Genomic DNA, 19,374 nt, shown 5'->3' with positions numbered 1-19,374 from the left:
GACGATGGTAAAGGTCTGACAGTTTTTTAAACTGTGTGCTTGGCAAATGTCGGGTGACGTCTGGGCTGGACAGACCAGTGGGGTCTCCATTACGGTGAAATTCTTCCTAACAGCTCAGGTCACCGACAAGGCCTCTCTCATGTGTTCTCTTACCGGATCTGTGTGCCTCTTCGTACACTATTATTGTCATGTTTTGCTTGGCATTGTAACAAAGTGATGTTTGTAACTTCCTTGTTAAATAAAGTAGCTTCGAATTTCTAATTGACTGTCTGCCTAGGTGATATCTGAGGATTAGCACATCACATATGCATCCCCATATGTACGAATAAGGACACAGCAGTCCGAGTAGGTTTAAGCTGCGGAAAGCGTAACTTTCCGGCGCTTGTGTCCGCTAGCTAATGTCAGATAGAGAGAGATATCTGCTACCCTGGTATATTGGAACATTCTTAACTCTCAACTCTTTGCCCTCTATCCACATTTCTTCCCAGTTCACCTCCCAGCTAGATCCTGATTCCCCTAGTCTGTAAGCTCTCATGAGCAGGGCCCTCTGTCCTCTTCCTCTCCACCTGCACAATCCCTGTCTAATATTTCCTGTCTACCCTTCCCAGAACATTGGGCCATTGAGTGTTACTGGTACTCTTTGCTGTTTAAATATTTCACTGTTTGGGTTTATTCCCCCTGTACTATCGGTTTGTACTTTTCTATATTGCATTATTTGTGTGTCAGTGTACTTTATCCCTGTATAGTGATAGGGATATACTGTACTTACTATATTATTGTGTAGCCTTGTCTTGTTTTCTATGCCATTTGGCTCCACCCAGATATACAATTGGCCAATAAACCACCTCATCGCTACCTGTTACTCACCCACAGTAGTGAGGGGTCGAGGAAAAGGGTTAAGACCCCACGTGCCCTCGCCGAATACCCCCGTGCCTATAAAAAGACAGGGGGCAAAGCCCATGTAATTCTTGAAGAAGATCTGCAGCTTCCGGCGCCAGGAATTCTCCGGGAAATGGAGTTGCTCATAGATATCAGTCTCGCCAAAGGAATACACCGGAACCAGGTCTGCCCTGAAAGAAAATACAGAGTGGGTCAGCTTATAGGTTCATTTGGCCCTTTACGTTACAGTGCGTCCATTTACAACCACTCGATTGCTAGAACATTCCCTAATACATGTGTAAAGGCAAAACAGAAGTCAAAGCTTCAGCAAAACATTGCAGTGGAAGCATTTCTTTTTTGCATTGCATAGTCAACTGTTCTATAAGGTTATTGAAGAACACAGCGGGATCGCTGGCAAAGCTATTTATGGAGTGTTACAGAAAACGGTTATGTGTGCGCTGTCCCCGCTGCATGCAGAGCGTTACGCTCACTCTTTCACCTTTAAAAAAATTACCGACAATTATTTTGACGTGAGTTTTGTTGCAGCATGTTACCCGGTAATTCTGTCATCTCTGGCCTTTGTTACATACCCATTCTCCAGGGCCAGTCTAACAAAGCCCTTTCTTCCGCTCAGCGTCACCACGTGCTCCCCGGGGTTGCTGTGCAAGGATTCTGCCGCTCCCCCCACCACGATGAAAACAGCGTTTCCTGTACCGCAGCGGGAGAGGAGGTACTTTATGCTGTCCTTACTTACAGGAGCTATTCCTAGGAGAGAGGGGAAGAGAAATGATGATTAGATGGGTAGAGAAAGATTGTATCGGGTGACCCAAAATGGGTGGATGGAAGACCATGGTGGAGAAGGTCAGAAACTAAATGCAGAATGAAGATTTGGAGCAGAAGAATGAGTAAGACAGAATGTGCCCAACATGCGTTCCTACGTACAGTACGTAGCCTATATTTCCCTCTGTCCCACAGTTATGGTCTTCTGAAGACCTGTCCAGCTATTGCACTCATGCATTGACTTCTGCTACTAAACACTTAGGGCCTGATACTAAGAAAACGCATCTGTGACCGTTTCTAAATGCGGCAGCGGCAAGCTCGTTCGCTATCTTATGGTAATGCTAGTATCAGCCTGTCTATGACGAATATCCGTCCGTCTTCATGCAGAAGGCCTGGACCTCCCGCTGTTTTTCTGTCGACACCCGAAGCCATCATCATTAGTATCAAGACTTGCCACCCCCATCCCATGCTGGGTGCAAACGACCCGTCAGGTACAGGTGGCCCATCTCCGTCAGCACGCTGCAAAACGAGCACGGAAGCCCGCCTACACGCACCTGATGCTCCCACGGCATCTCCCAATTGATGCCCAGAAACGGAAAGAGTGATCCATCAATGAACGGACTGATCCGTCCGCACTTTCAATCTTCGCCCGTTTGCAGATGTCCGCGAGATCCGTTCCGCATTCGGCTCAGAATCAGGCCTCTTCAACTTGCGCTTGGCCAATATTTTTTTTAATTACAGTGGTTATAGATAGGGACTCTTTCCACCCAGATAGTAATAAGGTACTTTGGGCCCAGTGGGTTTTTATTTGTCATGTGCAGAGCTCTATTTCCATGTGACTTCACAATCCCCCAAATCGTGCAGTCTCAACAGTTGGTCGGAATCATTCTACATTGGCCAGAACTTCTGGGTGTAGGGGACATGAAAATGACTCAAGGGCCAAAGTTGCAGGTAGCCAAAGGCCAATATTCCCCACTTTAATTACTTGGTAATGTGTTCTCAGACCAAGTCCCAGGCTAATAGGAGGGAACCAAAAGCCATCCAGATAATGTAATCCAATAGGGAACCTTCCCCCGGGGAAGCTGAACTGTTCATGAAACGGAATGCTAAGCTTGGGAAGAAAAGAGGTCTCTCTTCCCTACTCCAACCTGCAGAAAGTGGGAAGGCACCTGGGTTTGTCTGTTGCCAAAGCAAGAGTAGACCTGTGTGTAGTGGGGAACAAGTTTAAGAGTTTGATGGTGGACAATTTGCTGTCTAAATAAACACTAGTTAATGGGCATTGACCATCTTTCTGCCATCTTTCGGAGCATGTGTTTCTACCACCGTGACGTGCCCAAGATCCTTGTTTCGGTATGCAACCGGGAAGCCGACTGCCTAAATACCGGCAGCCGGCTTCCCGACTGTCATATCCCGGCAAGGGTGAAATGCCGGCCGTCTAGATGTAGACGCCCGCATTTCCCCGACGCCGGGAGACTGGCACCCGGCATCCCGATCGTAGTGATGCCGGGCGCCGCGAGCGGACAGCCGTGGGGGGGGAAGGGTTAGGTTTTGGGCTCCCGGGGGGACTTAGGGTTAGGCACACCCCCGGGAGGGTGAGGGTAAGGCTAGGGGGAGGGAGCGTTAGGCACCCCCGGGGGGGACTTAGGGTTAGGCACCCGCCGGGGGACTTAGGTTTAGGCAGCGGGGAAGGGGGTGGTTAGGGTTAGGCACTTAGAGGGGGGATTAGGGTTAGGCACTTGGGGGGGTAGTTAGGGTTAGGCACCCCTAAGGAGGGTTAGGGTTATGGGGGTTAGGTTAGGTTAGTAGATACTTACCTATCCACGATCGGGATTTCCAGCGCTGTCGGGCTTCCGCTGCTCGGAACTCTGCTGATGTCGGGCTGCCACTGACGGCCGGCGGTATTTCATACCCTTTCCCTTGTTTCCTAGACCAGGCAGAGCCTCCCCTGTCATACTCCCGAGATTTTATATAAAAATGATTAAGATAATACAAAGAAGATACTTATAACTTCTTCCTCGTTTATTGTAATCATTTTTATAGTTAACACTCACCAGCTTTGTGGAGCTCCCTAGGACTGCTGGGAGACAGGAGATGAGGCAGCAATAGCTCAGCCTCACTTCGTGTAAGATATACTTCTGTATAGTCAGACACTACTTGCAGAGCTGGGGGTGGGCCCACACCACAGACAGTAAGCTGCACAGAGAGAGAGGTAATAGAGGCATGCCTCTGAGTATGGGGGGGGGGCATGCCTTTAGCACTGATGGACACCTTGGATGTGTAATGTGACCAGGAAGTGCACTGCAGTGTTTACAGATCGGAGATCAGTCAGCAGAAGCAAGAGAAGACAGTGATGCATATATGAAAATCTAGGGACACTGAATCCTAGTGAAGTGAGGAGAGAGTTACAGTGAGTAGGGGGTGAGACAGGCTCCCAGCACTCAGACCCATCTCCATGTGTGCCCCTCTAGCCATTGACCTCACAGGACATCACTGCCCTAGACACTCATCAGGTGTGCATCCTGGTTGAGTGGCCACTCAGAGATAGTTTAGGAAACATTTGCCTAATAAAATCCTGCGATAATCCACTCCCTCCTTGGGTATCATCACAAGGATGTATCTTACTTCCTGTGATAGTTATAGCAAGGCTGTCACGCTCCGGACTACTAAAACCACTTTCTTACCGCACCGGTGCCTGTCCAGGATAGCACAGAGGTTCGCTCATGCTGCACATTGCTCCTGGCTGGTGCTGAGGTCTGTCTGTGCTGCTCCTGCCCCGTCTGCTCAGTGTCCTGTTACAGAGCATGGAGATGGCTCTCTGCAGCCTCTTGCTCACAGCGTTTCTTCTCAGCATGATGGCACACAGGCTACACACCAGAGTTCCCTCATAAACAACAGTGTGGGTGCAGCCATGTTGGACTCTGTCACCTGACACTCTTTCTCCACTCAGAGCGCTGCTCCCAGACCAGCTGATCGCAGCATCCAATCCCTGGGGATCCTCCCCTATAAATTCCATTTCCAGATTGGCCTCTGTTGCCAGTACAACGTCGCTTCTTGCTGAAGTTAGAGCTCTGTGCTGAGCTCCCGGGTACAATGTATCTGAATGGTCCCAGTCCATTATATCCAGTCCCTATATCTGGTAAACAAGTCTCCTATACCAGTCTGGTTTTTACCACTGAGACTTATTCTTACAGCCACCATCGGTTCCAGACAATACCTCCTACCATTGGTCTCATCTGATGCTTCCAACATTGGACACATATCAATTAAGTTAATCAATTCTTCAACCTCAGTCCCAAGCGATCAAGTTCATCATTTCATCAACATCAGACGCCTATCAATTAAGTTCTTCAATTCATCAACATTGGTCCCAACTGATCAAAATCATCAATTCATCAACATTGGACTCTTATGAATTGTGGGCCTGATTCAGAGCCGGACGCTCTGACCAGAGCACTCGCTCTGAATCAGGACCCTCCTACCTAAACTTGGAGCGACCTCCTGGCCGCTCGCATAGCTGTGGGTGACCACCCACAGCATATGCGAGCGGCCAAAAAGATGGTCACGATGGTCAAGACCATCGCGACCATCGGGCTTGCGACGAGCCAAAATCACTCCCACTGACATCACTAGTGATGTCAGTGGGGCCGGACCCAGACGGTAGGCATTCCCATGGGAACGCCTTCGTCTGGCAGCCACGCCCCCTTTGGTGCGAGAACCATAACGACGGCTACCCCGTCGTTATTCGGGTCTCGCGCATGCGCACGACGGAGCTCCCTTCGTCGTGCGCATGCGCACTAGGGCACCATCGATCCGCTTGCGAGCGCTCAGCACTCGCGAGCGGGTCTGAATCAGGCCCTAAGTTCTTCAATTCATCAACATCGGTTCCAACCGATCAAGTTCATCAATTAATTAATATCGGTCTCAAATCTATCAAATTCTTCAAATCATCAACATTAGTCTCAAACCGATCCAGCTCTCAATCCAGCATCATCGGTCTCAATCCAATTCTGCTCATTCATTCAGTATTATCATCTCCAGTTCTCATTCCAACCTGCTGTTTAATAATGACAGTCTATTCCTGTCCTCACCTTCGGCCCATCATCCTCTCTGGCTCCTCTACCTCCTCACAGCATTACATGAGGAAGTCTTGACTCCAGCCACCCAGGTTTATTCACACCTCCCAAGTCTCCTCTTCAGCCTCCCACACCTGTACCAGCCCAAACCAACCCTCAAGTGCGACAATGTCTCCTTGAGGATTTCACCATCTAGCAGATTTGGGCATATAATCAGGGCCGGTTCTACCCATACGCATGGTATGCAGCTAAATAGGACACCACTTTAGTGGAGGGCGCCTCAGCTGCGTCTATGCGGGCCGCGGGCAGACTGTGTCTCTGTGACAGAGCTGCACCGTGTGTGTAGCGCTGACCGGACGGAGTTCGGTCAGCGCTACACAGTGACAAACACACAGCCGCCGGCGCTGGCACCTGTGTGTTTGTTTTAATTAGCAGCCAATGAGAGTCTGTCAGATTCTCATTGGCTACTGCGCCCACTCATGAGCTCCATCTTCCGGCTCTCACAGTAGGTAATGGGAGAGACATCATGATGTAGGGGGTACCCCTACTAGGGGCACTGCATAGGGTGGAGTACTACTGGGGGCACTCTATAAGGGGCTTACTACTGGGGGCATAAAGGGCACTGCACAGGGGGACCACTACAGGGGGCACTGCATAGGGGGTACCACTACTGGGGGCACTGCATAGGGGGGACTACTACTGGGGGCACTATATAAGGGGCTTACTACTGGGGGCACAAGGGGCACTACACAGGGTGGACCACTACTGGGGGCACTGTAAAAAGGGGCAATGCATAGGGGGGATCACTACAGGGGGCACTGCATATGGGGGACTACTACTGGGGGCACTATATAAGGGGCTTACTACTGGGGGCACAAGGATACTGCACAGGGGGGACAACTACTGGGGGCACTGTATATGGGGCACTGCATAGGGGGGATCACTACTGGGGGCACTACTGGAGTCCTGCACAAGGGTGACCACTACTGGGGGCAATGTATAAGGGGCACTACTTGGGGCCTGCATAAGAGGGACCACTACTGGGGGGCATTGCATACTAGAGGTACTGTATAAGGGGCACCACTGGGGGGACTGCATTAAAGTGCATATGGAATGTAAAGGACTGTTCCCATAGTGACGAGAAAGGGGTGTGTGTCATCGTTATGGCTTTTTCCATGAGACCACGGCCCCTTAATTTGTTTTGGGCACGCGCAACAATATGCCTGGGGGCGCCCAATAATATACTCGCTTACTAAAAAATTTAGGCTAGGGCCGGCCCTGCATATGATGGGGACATAATCTTACCGCACTAGTTGACCTCTTGGCTAGTAATATGCATGATGTCACTGCTGAGGGAGGGATAGGTTCTTGTGGCAATGCCAGGCCCAGGGAAGACTGAATATAACAGAGAACAGACAGTGTGATGGAGGACACGACTTCTTAGGCTTGTTCCTAGCCTGTACAGATGACTATCATAAACCCATGTCTGGTTTACAACACATGTCCCTGATGTACAAAGAACAATCTTGAGGTTAGTTTCCCTTTGAAGAAGAAAATCTGTATTTTAACAGCCCCACCATGCAGAGGCCAGGACAGGAAATAAATGTCATTCACAATAGTTTAGACTAAAAAGAACTAAATTATTCTATGCATACTTCCAACACCACAAGTCCGGGCAGAACAGGGTTCAGAGGGGAACCAATCTGTGCTTAGTACTATGCTATAGAAAAGAGAACAAGGGCTAAAGGATAGAGAATTAGAGACAAGGGTAAAAAGCATTTAAAGAAGAGGAAGCAGCAAGATCGGTGGAAGATGTATCAAATCTTCTAAGGAGGACAAGTCATGAAGCTACCTATAGCAGCCAATCAAATTCTAGCTATCATTTTATAGAACATACTTGATAAATGAAAACTAGAAGCTCATTGGTTGCTATGGGCAACACCTACATTTGCCCTCTTTAGAAGGTTTGATGCATCTCCCAATAAATCTTCACCATCATTACCAATGCTGGCTTATGGGCAGAGTTTCCGTAAGGCAGAGGCAAAAGGGTGTGTCCGCACAGACCAAGAGGAAGCCACAAACCAGATGATCTTAATCCAGCTCTGGTCATTTAAACTATTAATCTGTCATCTCCTCACCTGCAGACATGATATAATCACGGTAAATAGGCAGCCTGAAGACCCCTGCAAGGACAGCCAGCCAGGGCCGCACCCCGGGGTTCAGGTCAGAGAAACCATTGGCCTCGGTAGCGAAGTTGCAGAAGGAGGCGGTTGAGAGAATGCCATGTGGGTGACACCCGAGGACATAGTTCCTGTCCGGGCTGAGTTGGCTGCACTGTAAAAGCTGTTGAGATTCAATAAAGAAGATGAAATAAATAGGCACAAACATTTCCTGCACCAGAAAATGCACAAGAGTGATTCAAATGCAGCAGTAGAGAAGAGACCGGACACCATAATAAATAGCCAGAGATTACCGGTTCATCATTTGTTCCGGTGCCAAATGTAAACCAGTCTCAGGCAGGGTCAAATTAGTAAAGGGGTAAAAAGAGCATTTGCCCCAGGCCCACGAGAGACTTCCTCGTAGCGGAGTCTGTATAGTAGGGACTCTCAAAATAGATTCAGTTGCTGCCCTCTTGCCCCCTAGACAGTCAATTAGGCATTGTATAAAAACAGGGAGGGCCCCATTTTTTTAATTAATGTTTATTTATATAAGTATTTTACTGCCTTCGGTGATTAGCATGTCCTGCTGAAAAGAGCAGAAAAACTTAACTACCTTAACCCAACATTACTTTTCTTAAATCTTACAACAGTGGCTTAAATCCTAAATATGAATTTATACCACGGGGTCCATCATATTAGGTGCGAGTTGCTATTTTCTCTTCGAAGTCGCACAGCGAATTCATTTTGCAATCCAATTAGCAACTCGCACTGCACCAGTCAGACTGAATTTGCATTTTTCCATTCGCACCTCTCTGAGGGTGAGAGATGGAAATGGAAATCTTTATTTTAAGGTTAAAATGTGCTGAACCACTTGGACACCCCCGTAAAGACTAATTAGGCAATTGGAAGATTCCAATTAGCTTAATTAGTCCAATAATTACATGTAATTTTGGGGGGTAAAAGAAATGTCCTCAAATACCCCCAAATCAACTTTTTCATTAGTTTAGGCACCCCAAATTTAATTGCAATATTTTTTGTAATTGAAGTATAATTGTTTTTGTAAAATCAACTTTTTGCCTTCTTTTTTTTGCATTTTTTATTTAATTCGTTTGAGATTAAACTAAAAAAGTTTGCTCTTTGTCACTTTTTTGCATTAAAACCCCCCCCACAAATCAGCCATTTGACACCATGCCCACCAACAGCCTTCTATAGGGTCCTGCTAACAAAATGATCAATTTTGGAGGGTCCAGGATGGTCTCCCCACTTCAGAACACTACGACAACATAGGATCACTAACAAAATGTTTTGGTGTTGGAAGAAATGTATTAAAGCAACCGATGCTTGTGCTATGAAACTAAGGGCCTGATTCAGAGCTGAACGCTCTGACCAGAGCGCTCGCTCTGAATCAGGGCCCTCCTACCTGAAAATGGAGCGGCCTCCTGGCCGCTCACATAGCTGTGGGTGACCACCCACAGCATATGCGAGCGGCCAAAAAGAGGGTCGCGATGGTCTTTGACCATCGCGACCATCGGGCCTGCAACGAGACCCTGCGGTAGGGTCTCGCTGCCGCAAGCCCAGGAGTGATTTTGGCTCTATCAGAGATGTCAGTGGGGCCGGCTTCAGACGGTAGGCGTTCCCATGGGAGTGCCTCCGTCTGGCAGCCACGCCCCCGACACGCCCACCAAAGGGGGCGTACTGTCAATCAACATCGACAGCACGCCCCCTTTGGTGCGAGACCAGGAGCGACGGAGAGCCCGTCGCTATCCGGGTCTCGCGCATGCACATGACGGAGCTCCCTCCGTCGTGTGCATGCGCAGTGGGGCAACATCGACCCGCTTGCAAGCGTCCTTTGCTCGCGAGCGGGTCTGAATGACCCGCTAAGAGGATGGTAACTCTTGTATGTTACATACGGATGTTAAGCAGTCCACTGACATTGTACATGATCCCCCGTTTCTCCTTATCCGGGCTATGCTTATAGGTTTCATCTGCCTCATTTACGTATATCCAGCTGGACTTTTATTTACCACCATTTATATGGTTCCTATTTTATGTTGTTGGTATGGTTTATGTGTCATTATTTGTATATGCTAGTTCATTGAATGATCAGCAGCACTAATTCTATGTATATTCTAATCTACTGAACACAGATACATTGTTGCAGTGACTAGTCAGTTTGTTTGTTTTTTTTTACTGTGTAGCACAATATCTTTATCGTTACAATAAATGATTACACTGTGTCAATTGGTGGCTGCCTCTTTCCAGCGCAGTTTTTCTTTTTAATGAGGGTCATAATGTCGTCAGTTATTATGCAAATAAAATGTACAGTACAACACCCAGGGTGGGATGCATAACGAACACCGTAAAGGACCGCTCTCTCAGTAAGAGCGGCCCTTTGCGGTGAGGGGATTTCTGGGTCCATGGCCCAGAAGCCCCTCTGGCATCCTTCTGCAAATGCGCAGAAGGGGGGGTTCTGAGAGGGATCCCTCTCACAGCACTCTCCCAATAGAAGCCCATAGGCTTTTATAGGGTTAACGCCATTAGAAGATGGTGTTACCCACCGCCACCAGACCCCAGAGTGCATTGCATTTTGTGGCTTGGTGCATTTTCAGGGATTGACGGCATTTCTACCTTTGCTGCATCCCGCCCCCAATGAGACGGTTACAGCATGAATCCTAAATAATATGACTATAGGCACCTTTATAGGGAAATAATCTCTGAAATACTTCCACACTGTCCACCTCCGAACCCATTCAGTTCTACGGCCACCTGCAGGAAGAAAAACAACCAGCATACCTGATTAATTAATAAATGCAAATAGTGTTCCCTCTCAGCTGAGTGATCTGGATATAATAATAAATATTCATCACTGCTCTGGCGCGGAGACAGCTGATGCGAAAATCATTTTCTCCCTGAGGGCTCTATTTACTACAATCCGCATATTGAATGCAGATTGTAGTGTGATATTAACGACTGAATTCACATTGTGAATTCAGGCAATATCACAGGGATTTACTACAAATCCCTTGCAGGGACAGAGCTTGTCCCTGCGAATGCCCTCCACATACTAGTCATGGTATTTTCGCAAAAAATACCATGACAAAGTGCCCGCGCATGCACCGACAGGCCACCGCTGCTACCTCCCCCCAGCGCTAAGCTCCGCCCCCCGGTGCTAAGCCCTGGACCCCCCGCGACCCCCTCCCTTAATTACACTTACCTGCATGATCCAGGCCTCCGGTGATGTCTTCCATGCCTCCGGTCAGGTGATATCCCATACTGCACTGGGACCCGATCACCTGATGACCGGGCCGCAGTGCAGCATGGGAGACCAGCTGACCGGAGGGAGGACATCACCCGGAGCCCCGAGTGGTCTGTTTAGACCATTCAGCTGATTACTGGGACCGACTCCCAGCTCTGCTTTCCCCGTTAGCGCAGAGTAGGTAACCAAGGGGAGACCCTGGATAACGCCACCTCCAGGTGGCGTTATCACAGGGCCTCCCTAGGTATTTTTTTTCACAATTTATTTTTAGTAACTACCAGACAGATCACATTTCCCATTACAATTATGGGAAATGCGATCTGATTACTAAAAATAAGTGATACTTAGGGGTTGGAGTAGAATTTTACGAATTCTACTCCAATTGCCCTTTAGTAACTATAGGTGATACTAAAATAATGTGAAACGGGTGTGAAAACACCCTTTTTCACTTTATTTTAGTCAAAATAATGTTAATAAATAGAGCCCTTAGTCTTTTCACTGCTCCTTTCAGAGCAGTGAAACAAGTGCCCATACATGACCTACAGGTCACGCATGCACACAAAAGCCTCAGTGTCAGGCGGAAGGAGCCGGACAGGGGCGGAGGGATCCGAAAGGTTGCGAGAACAACCGCCATCTGAAGATGGCGAATGCTCCCTCGGTCAAGCGCAGAAAATATTGTATTTTCGGAGCTTGATGAATTCTGTCCCCGTACTAGTGTATGGGAACAGAGGGCCACATTGGGAGGGAAAGGTGATGAACGTCCCGAAAACTTAATTTCTACAAAAGCAGGTGAAAATTAAAATTTTCACCTGCTTTTGTAGAAATTCAGTGATGATATTTGTTTTGTTTCCATGGTTTACATTTACTAAAGTTCGATTTTAATCAATTTTGATCGATTTAAAATAATTGAAAATCGATCATTATCGATGTTGTGTTCCTGGGGCTAAATCCCACATTTACTAACAGACAATTTTTGACTTGGTTTTTTAAGTATTCAGAAATGTGTGATTTAGCCCCAGAAACACAACATCTATCACTTATTTTAAATCGATTAAAATCGACCTTTAGTAAATATAGCCCCAAATCTTATGGTGCATACACACGATCAGATTTTTCCTTCAGATATGAACGATAACGATTTAAAAATCGTTCAGTCGTTCATATCTGATGGAAAATCGTTCATATCTGACATGCCTGAACGATGGACGATCAACGATGCGCGTTCCCGATGGTCAGATAACGATTTCTGACATCTGATGTGTTTGCAGTCAGACTTGGACGATTCCATTCATTTTAATGCAGTCAAAAATCGTTCAATCGTTCAAATCGTTCAATCGTTCAGTCGTTCATCTGACAAATCTGACAAGTCTGACAAATCTGACCGTGTGTATGCTCCATTAGAGGGAAAGTGATAAATGAGGCAAGTAGATTTATCGGTGGTGGTGTTGTCTGACAGGCAGTGAAATAAACAGTGTCAATACCTCTTTCTGGAGTGTCCCAATCGATTAGCAGATAGGTGAAGTAGACCACAGGGATCAGCCACAAGGAAGTGAACAACAAATACACAAGGGCTACGGTGAAAAAGATTCCTGGTGGGAGACGGGAACATTAGGCAATTCTTCATGACAATGCTACACTTCAATGACAGGTAAATGCCCGTTGTAGGGTTAATGTAGACTTGGACACAATTTACGCCAGAACCATTACCCTGGGTATCATTTACCAATTTATTGCTCACCTAATCCCTGTGGTGCAGGGGTGGGTCCTGTTCTGTATAAAATAGAGCCCAGCCCCCTTTATCTCCATGCGATTCATTGAAGTGGCATGTTTCAGCTGCATACATTTCCTAACTGTCCTGTCCGGATCCGTGAGATAGTTTGCTGGTAGATCAGACTGGACTATAAAATCCTCCAAAGTGAAATTGTAACTAAGGCCCTCATTCAGACCCGCTTGCAAGCGGGTCGATGGTGAGGGCCTGCGCACGCGCAGCGCTCGCAGTGCACGTGCGCAAGCCCCGGAGCGAGTGACAAATTAACTCGCTCCGGGGCTCGCTGCAAACGGGGCGGCTGTCGATGTTGATCGACAGCTCTCCCCGTTTTGTAGGCGGGGTGGCCGGACAAATGGAGGCGTTCCTGAAGGAACGCCTGCCGTTTGTAGGCGGCCCTACTGACATCACCAGTGATGTCAGTAGGGAGCTTCCTGCTCTGTTAGAGCAGGAAGCTACCTGGGGCTTGCGGTAGACGAGACAGCGTCACAGCTTAGCGAGTGGCCAGGAGGCCGGCTTTCAAAACAAAAGCGGCCGTCCTCATTCAGAGCGAGCGCTCGCTTTTTGCGAGCGGTTCTGAATGAGGGCCTAAGTGTAATAAGCATGTCCAGAAGTAGATTAGAGTTCCCTACGGTCCATCTAGTGTATAAGATTAAATGGAAGGCTAACCTTCAAGCCTCACAAAATTCCTTACTACTAATATTATTACTATGTTATACAGTATGTATGTTAGTCCGTCGTTACTCCCAATGGAATCATTTTAAATAAGTAAAATAAAGGTTATGTTCTAAATAAAATAAGAGTGGCCCACGCAGGGAGTTATTTCTTCTCGCTCTCCCTCTGTTTCAATAACGTATCCTACGCCCAGGGTGCAACACCAGTGTATCTTTATATTTTGAGAACTATAACTATATCATGGAGAAAACATTGGGCCTGATTCAGACCCACTCGCAAGCGGCTGTCCGCTCGCAAGTGGGTCGATGTTGTGCACTGCGCATGCGCACGACGGCGGGAGCTCCGTCATGCGCATGCGCAAGATGCGACGAGCGCAGGAAAGTCCTTCGCTCGTTGTGTCTGATCAAAGGGGGCGTGCTGTCGATGTTGATTGACAGCACGCCCCCTTTGGTGGGCGTGCCGGGGGCGTGCCTCCCTGACGGGGGCGTTCCCAAGGGAACGCCTACCGTCAGAAGCCGGCCCACTGACATCACTAGTGATGTCAGTGGGAGTGATTTTGGCTCTGATAGAGCCAAAATCACTCCGGGCCTTGCGGTTGAAAACCTCAACCGCAGGCTCCGGCTCGCAGTTTCGATGGTCGCGATGGTCACGACCATCGCGGCCATCAAACTGCACGCTCGTATAGGCTGTGGGTGGTGACCCACAGCTATACGAGCGTCCAGGAGGACGCTCCAGAATTATGGAGGGCGGCCCTCATTCAGAGCGTACGGCTCTGAATGAGGGCCATTGTCGGTTGTCATTGCAAAGCAAGAGGTGGCTAACACGATATGTACTAAAAACAGACCCATCGGGGAGAGCGAGTGTTACGTCAGCCCCTCGGTGGTGACAGCAGAGACGCATACTGCGACTGACTGCGCTGAGTACTCTCACCCGTCACCTCTCCGGTCTCCTCTCCAGTCCCCGAGTCCCGTGCAGCTTCAGCTGTGTTTTTTTTTAACAAACAGACAAGTGTTATTCACTTCACCTCCTGCAACCTGCTTCTCATTGGTCTTCACATGAGGAGAGGCAGATTACGGCAGGTAACAGTGCCAAACCCAGCGCTGGAGCAGACAGTAGACGGTAAGTGATAATCTAGCCTGCCCTTAGTCCTAGCAGGCTGAAGGCAGAGAGAACCCTTTAGTACATATCAAGTGGCGATATGTACAAGAATTTTCTCTGCCTTTTTCATTTGGTTCCCTTATCTCCACTTAATACATGGACCTATAAGTCAGGGGCGTATTTATAATGGGTGCAGGGTGGGCGGTGCACACGAGCCCCCGTGTCCAGGGGGCCCCCGCACAGCACATCCTGCACCCATATTATTTAAAACACCTCTCCGAGGTCTCGCGTCTGGTCTCACAGCGCAGCTGAAAATGTCTGGAAAAAGGCCGCCGCAGCCATTATTCTGGCGTTTTTGCGCATGTGCTGAGGAAAACGCCAGGAAAATGGCAGCCATGCCATTTCCCAGGGCGATTTGCGCATGCGCAGTAGGCTCTGGGCACACTCACTTCAGTCGGCTGCCAGGGTGAGAGGAGGGGGCCTGTGATGGGGTTTGCACACGGGCCCCCTCCTCTCTAAATACGCCCCTGCTATAAGTCTTATAGGAATACTGGTCTTTCAGAAAAAGGACTACTATATTAACCCAGTGCTGTGATCCCCTTTTCCCTACATTTGCTACGATGTCATCTACTGTAGCTGACAGTTTTCTGTACATTGGCTAAGGGGGAGATGTATCAAGGTTTAGATAGAGATGAAGACATAAAGTACCAACCAATCAGCTCCTAACTGTCATGTTACAGGCTGTGTTTGAAAAATGATAGAAGCTGATTGGTTGGTGCTTTATCTCTCTCCAAAGTTTGATACATCTCCCCTTAAGAATGACCACATGAAATTAGTTCCAAAAAGTCTCCTAAGTCAACACCATTTAAATAATGCCTAAAAGTGACTTAGGTGTAGCTGTACTAAGTTTTGGAGAGAGCTAAAGTGGAGAGAGATAAAATACCAACCAATCAGCTCCTAACTGTCATATTACAGGCTTACTAAGCTCTGAGCAGTGATATATTGGAGAGTGATAAACTACCAGCCAATCGACTCCTAACTGTCATGTTACAGGCTGTGTTGGAAACATTACAGTTAGGACCGAGTGGCTGGTAGTTTATCACTCTCCAATTTAGCACTTTCTAGAGCTTAGTACATCTGTCCCTGTGTTTGAAAAGTGACAGTTAGGAACTGATTGGTTGGTACTTTATCACTCACTGCTTTATCTCTCTCAAAGGCTTAGTCCATCTCCCCCACAGAGAGGTAGGGGCACATCTTTCTAGGTGCTTCTTCCCAAGGGTGGTATTATGTGTGGTTCTGGCTTTAAATTGCATCGTTAGGTTTCACAGAAAGCACAGGACAGGTACAGATACACTCTAACCTTTGCCCCACTTACCCATCAGAAGAAAGGTCAGCACCCATTGAAAAACGCTAATGGCCAGCAAATGCTTCCTCATAGGTTCCATCGCAAACGTCATCCCGGAGTCACCTGCACACAAGCATGACAAGCTGTCAGTCGTCATCGTCACATGCGCCACTTTGTGTCACTTTTGTTTATGCTGAATTAAGGGCAGTCGTGCGCTCATTTCGCAGGCATGAGCATGGCTTAATGCTTACACACAGATATACACAAAGTGAGCTCAGGGGAGAACAGCTCTGAACGAGCGCCCGCTCTGAATCAGGGCATGTTTTTTTTTTTTTTTTGCGGCCTCTTGGACGCTCGCATAGCTGTGGGTTACCACCCACAGCTTATGCAAGCGTCCATGATGATGGTCGCGATGGTCAAGACCATCGCGACCATCGGGCTTGCGACGGGGCCCTTGCGGTAGGGTCTCGTTGCCGCAAGCCCTGGAGTGCTATTGGCTCTATCAGAGCCAAAATCACTCCCACTGACATCACTAGTGATGTCAGTGGGGCCGGCCCCAGACGGTAGGCGTTCCCATGGGAACGCCTCCGTCTGGGCAGCAACGCCCCCAGCACGCCCACCAAAGGGGACGTGCTGTCTCTCACCATCGACAGCACGCCCCCTTTGGTGCGAGACCCATAACGACGGCTTGGCTTGGCCGTCGTTATTCGGGTCTCGCGCATGCGCACTTGGCCAACATCGACCCGCTTGCGATCACTCAGCGCTCGCGAGCGGGTCTGAATTAGGCCCAGTATTCCTATGATGAGGCGCACATATCTTTCTCAGTGGGACTTAGAAAACATAACTATTATTATTTTGGTTAAAACTGTGGTATGTAAAGTAAAAATGAAAATGGACATTAATATCTGTTAAAAACAAACAAAACAAAAAACAAAGGGTACAGGGGAAATACCCAGTAGGACCCAGTCACCCCACCCCAGCTGATTGGCTGACCAAAGTGTCTTTCACTCTGTCAGCAGCAGCAGAGATGGAGGATAATTCTGCAAATGTCGCAGCTCGGGATTTGTATTGAGACGCCCACCGACGGCTTCGCCAATCCAAGCAACTGCATACAAAGTCATAGCATCGGTCGCGGATCTATGTACTAAGCCTTGGATGGAGATAAAGGGGGTCATTCAGACCTGGTCGTTAGCGCCGATGCGCTCGGACTGGGTCGATGGCCCCCCACAGAGCATGCGCACGACGGTGCCGGCACCGTCGTGCGCATGCGTGAGACCCGCTACAACCGACAGCGCCGGTCGTAGCGGGTCTCGATCCAAAGGGGGCGAGCTGTCGATGTTGATTGACAGCTCGCCCCGTTTGGAAGGCGGGCCGGGGGGGGAGGCAGCCTAAACGGGGGCGTTCCCATGGGAACGCCTACCGTTTGGGGGCGGCCCCACTGACATCACTAGTGATGTCAGTGGAGAGCTTCCGGCTCAGACAGAGCCAAAAGCTCTCCGGGGCTTACGACAAGGTAGACCCTACCCTAGGGTCTCGTCGTAAGCCCCGATGGTCGCGATGGTCTAGACCATCGCGACCATCACCTTAGGCGGTCGTAAGGCTGTGGGTGTTAACCCACAGCCTTACCACCGCAAAGGAGGTCGTCTTGAAAATTCAAGAGGTCCTCCCCTCATTCAGACCGACCACACGCTCTGTGCGACCAGCTCTGAATGAGGTCCAAAGTCCCAACCAGTCAGCTCCTACCCGCCATGTCACAGGATGTGTTTGATAAAAAATGATAGTTAGGAGCTGATTGGTTGGTACTTTAATCTCCATCCACATTAACTCTCTCTCCAAGGCTTAACACATACACCCAACAGAGACAGCCAGCAGCCACGCAGTGTCTGTAGCGGCATTTGCATAGAGTCGCAGATGGGCGACAGCCAATAGACACTTCTGCAGCAATTTTGCGTGCAACTTTTTGGGCTATGGGAATATGGCCAAAGCTTGGACTATTTGTTTAAAATATTCAAAAAAAATTCAGTTTAATGTGGGGAGATTGCAAAATATTGTTACTGCCGTAGTTATATAATGCAAGTGGATATCTAGACAAAAGAAATCACCCTTCCTAACTTAATTTAAGGGTTAAAAAAAATGATTCAAGTTGCTGCTGTACGGCATTCAGTTATCAAATAAGAGCATATTAGCACTTTCCCAATAATCCTTTGGAACCCAGCAGACCAGGGAGATCCCTGGAGACAGAATGCTGAGGGTACTTTGCCATCCTGCTCCAGTGATTGAGTTACGTTACTTTTATCTTATCACTTATAGACTTTGCCTTGTGTGATCATACATATATTGGGGTTTAAGGTTGTGCTAACGCTACTCTGCTAGTTTGTTTTGCTCTTCATTCTTCCATGGTTTGCGACCAGGAGCAGTTTCTCCAGGACAGAACCTAGCACACCATATAGTGTTTTGTAGCGATGGCACTGCTGGTTACACGATCTACAGTAATGTGACGCAGCCATCATTTCCTAGCAGTGTCTGCTGAGCCCTATATATCACTCTTGTCCTTGAGGATCTCTGTACTTTGCTACTTTATCAATACTGTAGCTGTCTGGTTTTTACCATGCAACTCAAGAAAACACTTGTGAGGATGAGCTCACGGCAATAATCATCCTTCGGAGTAGTTCAGTGGCAGCTATACAGCTATGTGTACTCATACCGTCTCAATGAAACGCGTAGGGTCTGTTGATGTTCATAGAAAACTCTAGCTATCATTTCTATTCTCTTCGCTGGGGAAATGGAGCAGTTGCGCTTCACAATGGCCTTCATTGCACAGTTACAGATGTGGCCTTTTATACTGTAGCTTCAGTCGCGCCAAAATAAACCCTCTTGGCGCACCAGGGAATCGGTATGAAATACCGTCGGCCGCAAGGCCGGCGTTTCGATTCCCGTCAGCAGCGGCCCGACAGGAGCAGAGTGCGACGCTGAGGAAGCCCAACAGCGCTGGAAATCCCGATCGTGGATAGGTAAGTATCCACTAACCTAACCTAACCCCCCTAACCCTAACCCTCCTTAGGGATGCCTAACCCTAACTTCCCCCCCAAGTGCCTAACCCTAACTTCCCCCCCAAGTGCCTAACCCTAACCACCCCCTTCCCCGCTGCCTAAACCTAAGTCCCCCGGGGGGGTGCCTAACCCTAAGTCCCCCCCGGGGGTGCCTAACTCTAACCCTCCCTCCCCCTAGCCTAACCCTAACCCTCCCGGGGGGTGCCTAACCCTAAGTCCCCCACGGGAGCCCTAAACCTAACCCTCCCCCCCGCAGCTGTCAGCTCGCGGAGCCCGGAATCACTATGATCGTGA

General features: G+C 48.6%; 1 protein-coding gene across 1 annotated transcript in view; it reads right to left on the bottom strand.

Annotated features, from left to right (window-relative positions):
* LOC148507465 (2-acylglycerol O-acyltransferase 3-like) overlaps positions 1 to 19,374 on the bottom strand; it is a 50,121-nt gene that overhangs the window by 26,027 nt on the left and 4,720 nt on the right. Inside the window, exons 3-8 of the mRNA XM_088446109.1 lie at positions 16,061 to 16,153; positions 12,629 to 12,736; positions 10,587 to 10,657; positions 7,871 to 8,075; positions 1,470 to 1,644; positions 868 to 1,070 (exon numbers count right to left, since the gene is read on the bottom strand). Coding sequence (XP_088302235.1) covers positions 868 to 1,070; positions 1,470 to 1,644; positions 7,871 to 8,075; positions 10,587 to 10,657; positions 12,629 to 12,736; positions 16,061 to 16,153 — 855 coding nt within the window. The remainder of the gene's footprint in view (positions 1 to 867; positions 1,071 to 1,469; positions 1,645 to 7,870; positions 8,076 to 10,586; positions 10,658 to 12,628; positions 12,737 to 16,060; positions 16,154 to 19,374) is intronic.

This window comes from Taudactylus pleione, unplaced genomic scaffold (genome assembly GCF_031769625.1).
Source record: "Taudactylus pleione unplaced genomic scaffold, aTauple2 ptg000393l, whole genome shotgun sequence".
Taxonomy (NCBI): Eukaryota; Metazoa; Chordata; class Amphibia; order Anura; family Myobatrachidae; genus Taudactylus; species Taudactylus pleione.
This window is presented reverse-complemented; position numbering and strand designations above follow the sequence as displayed.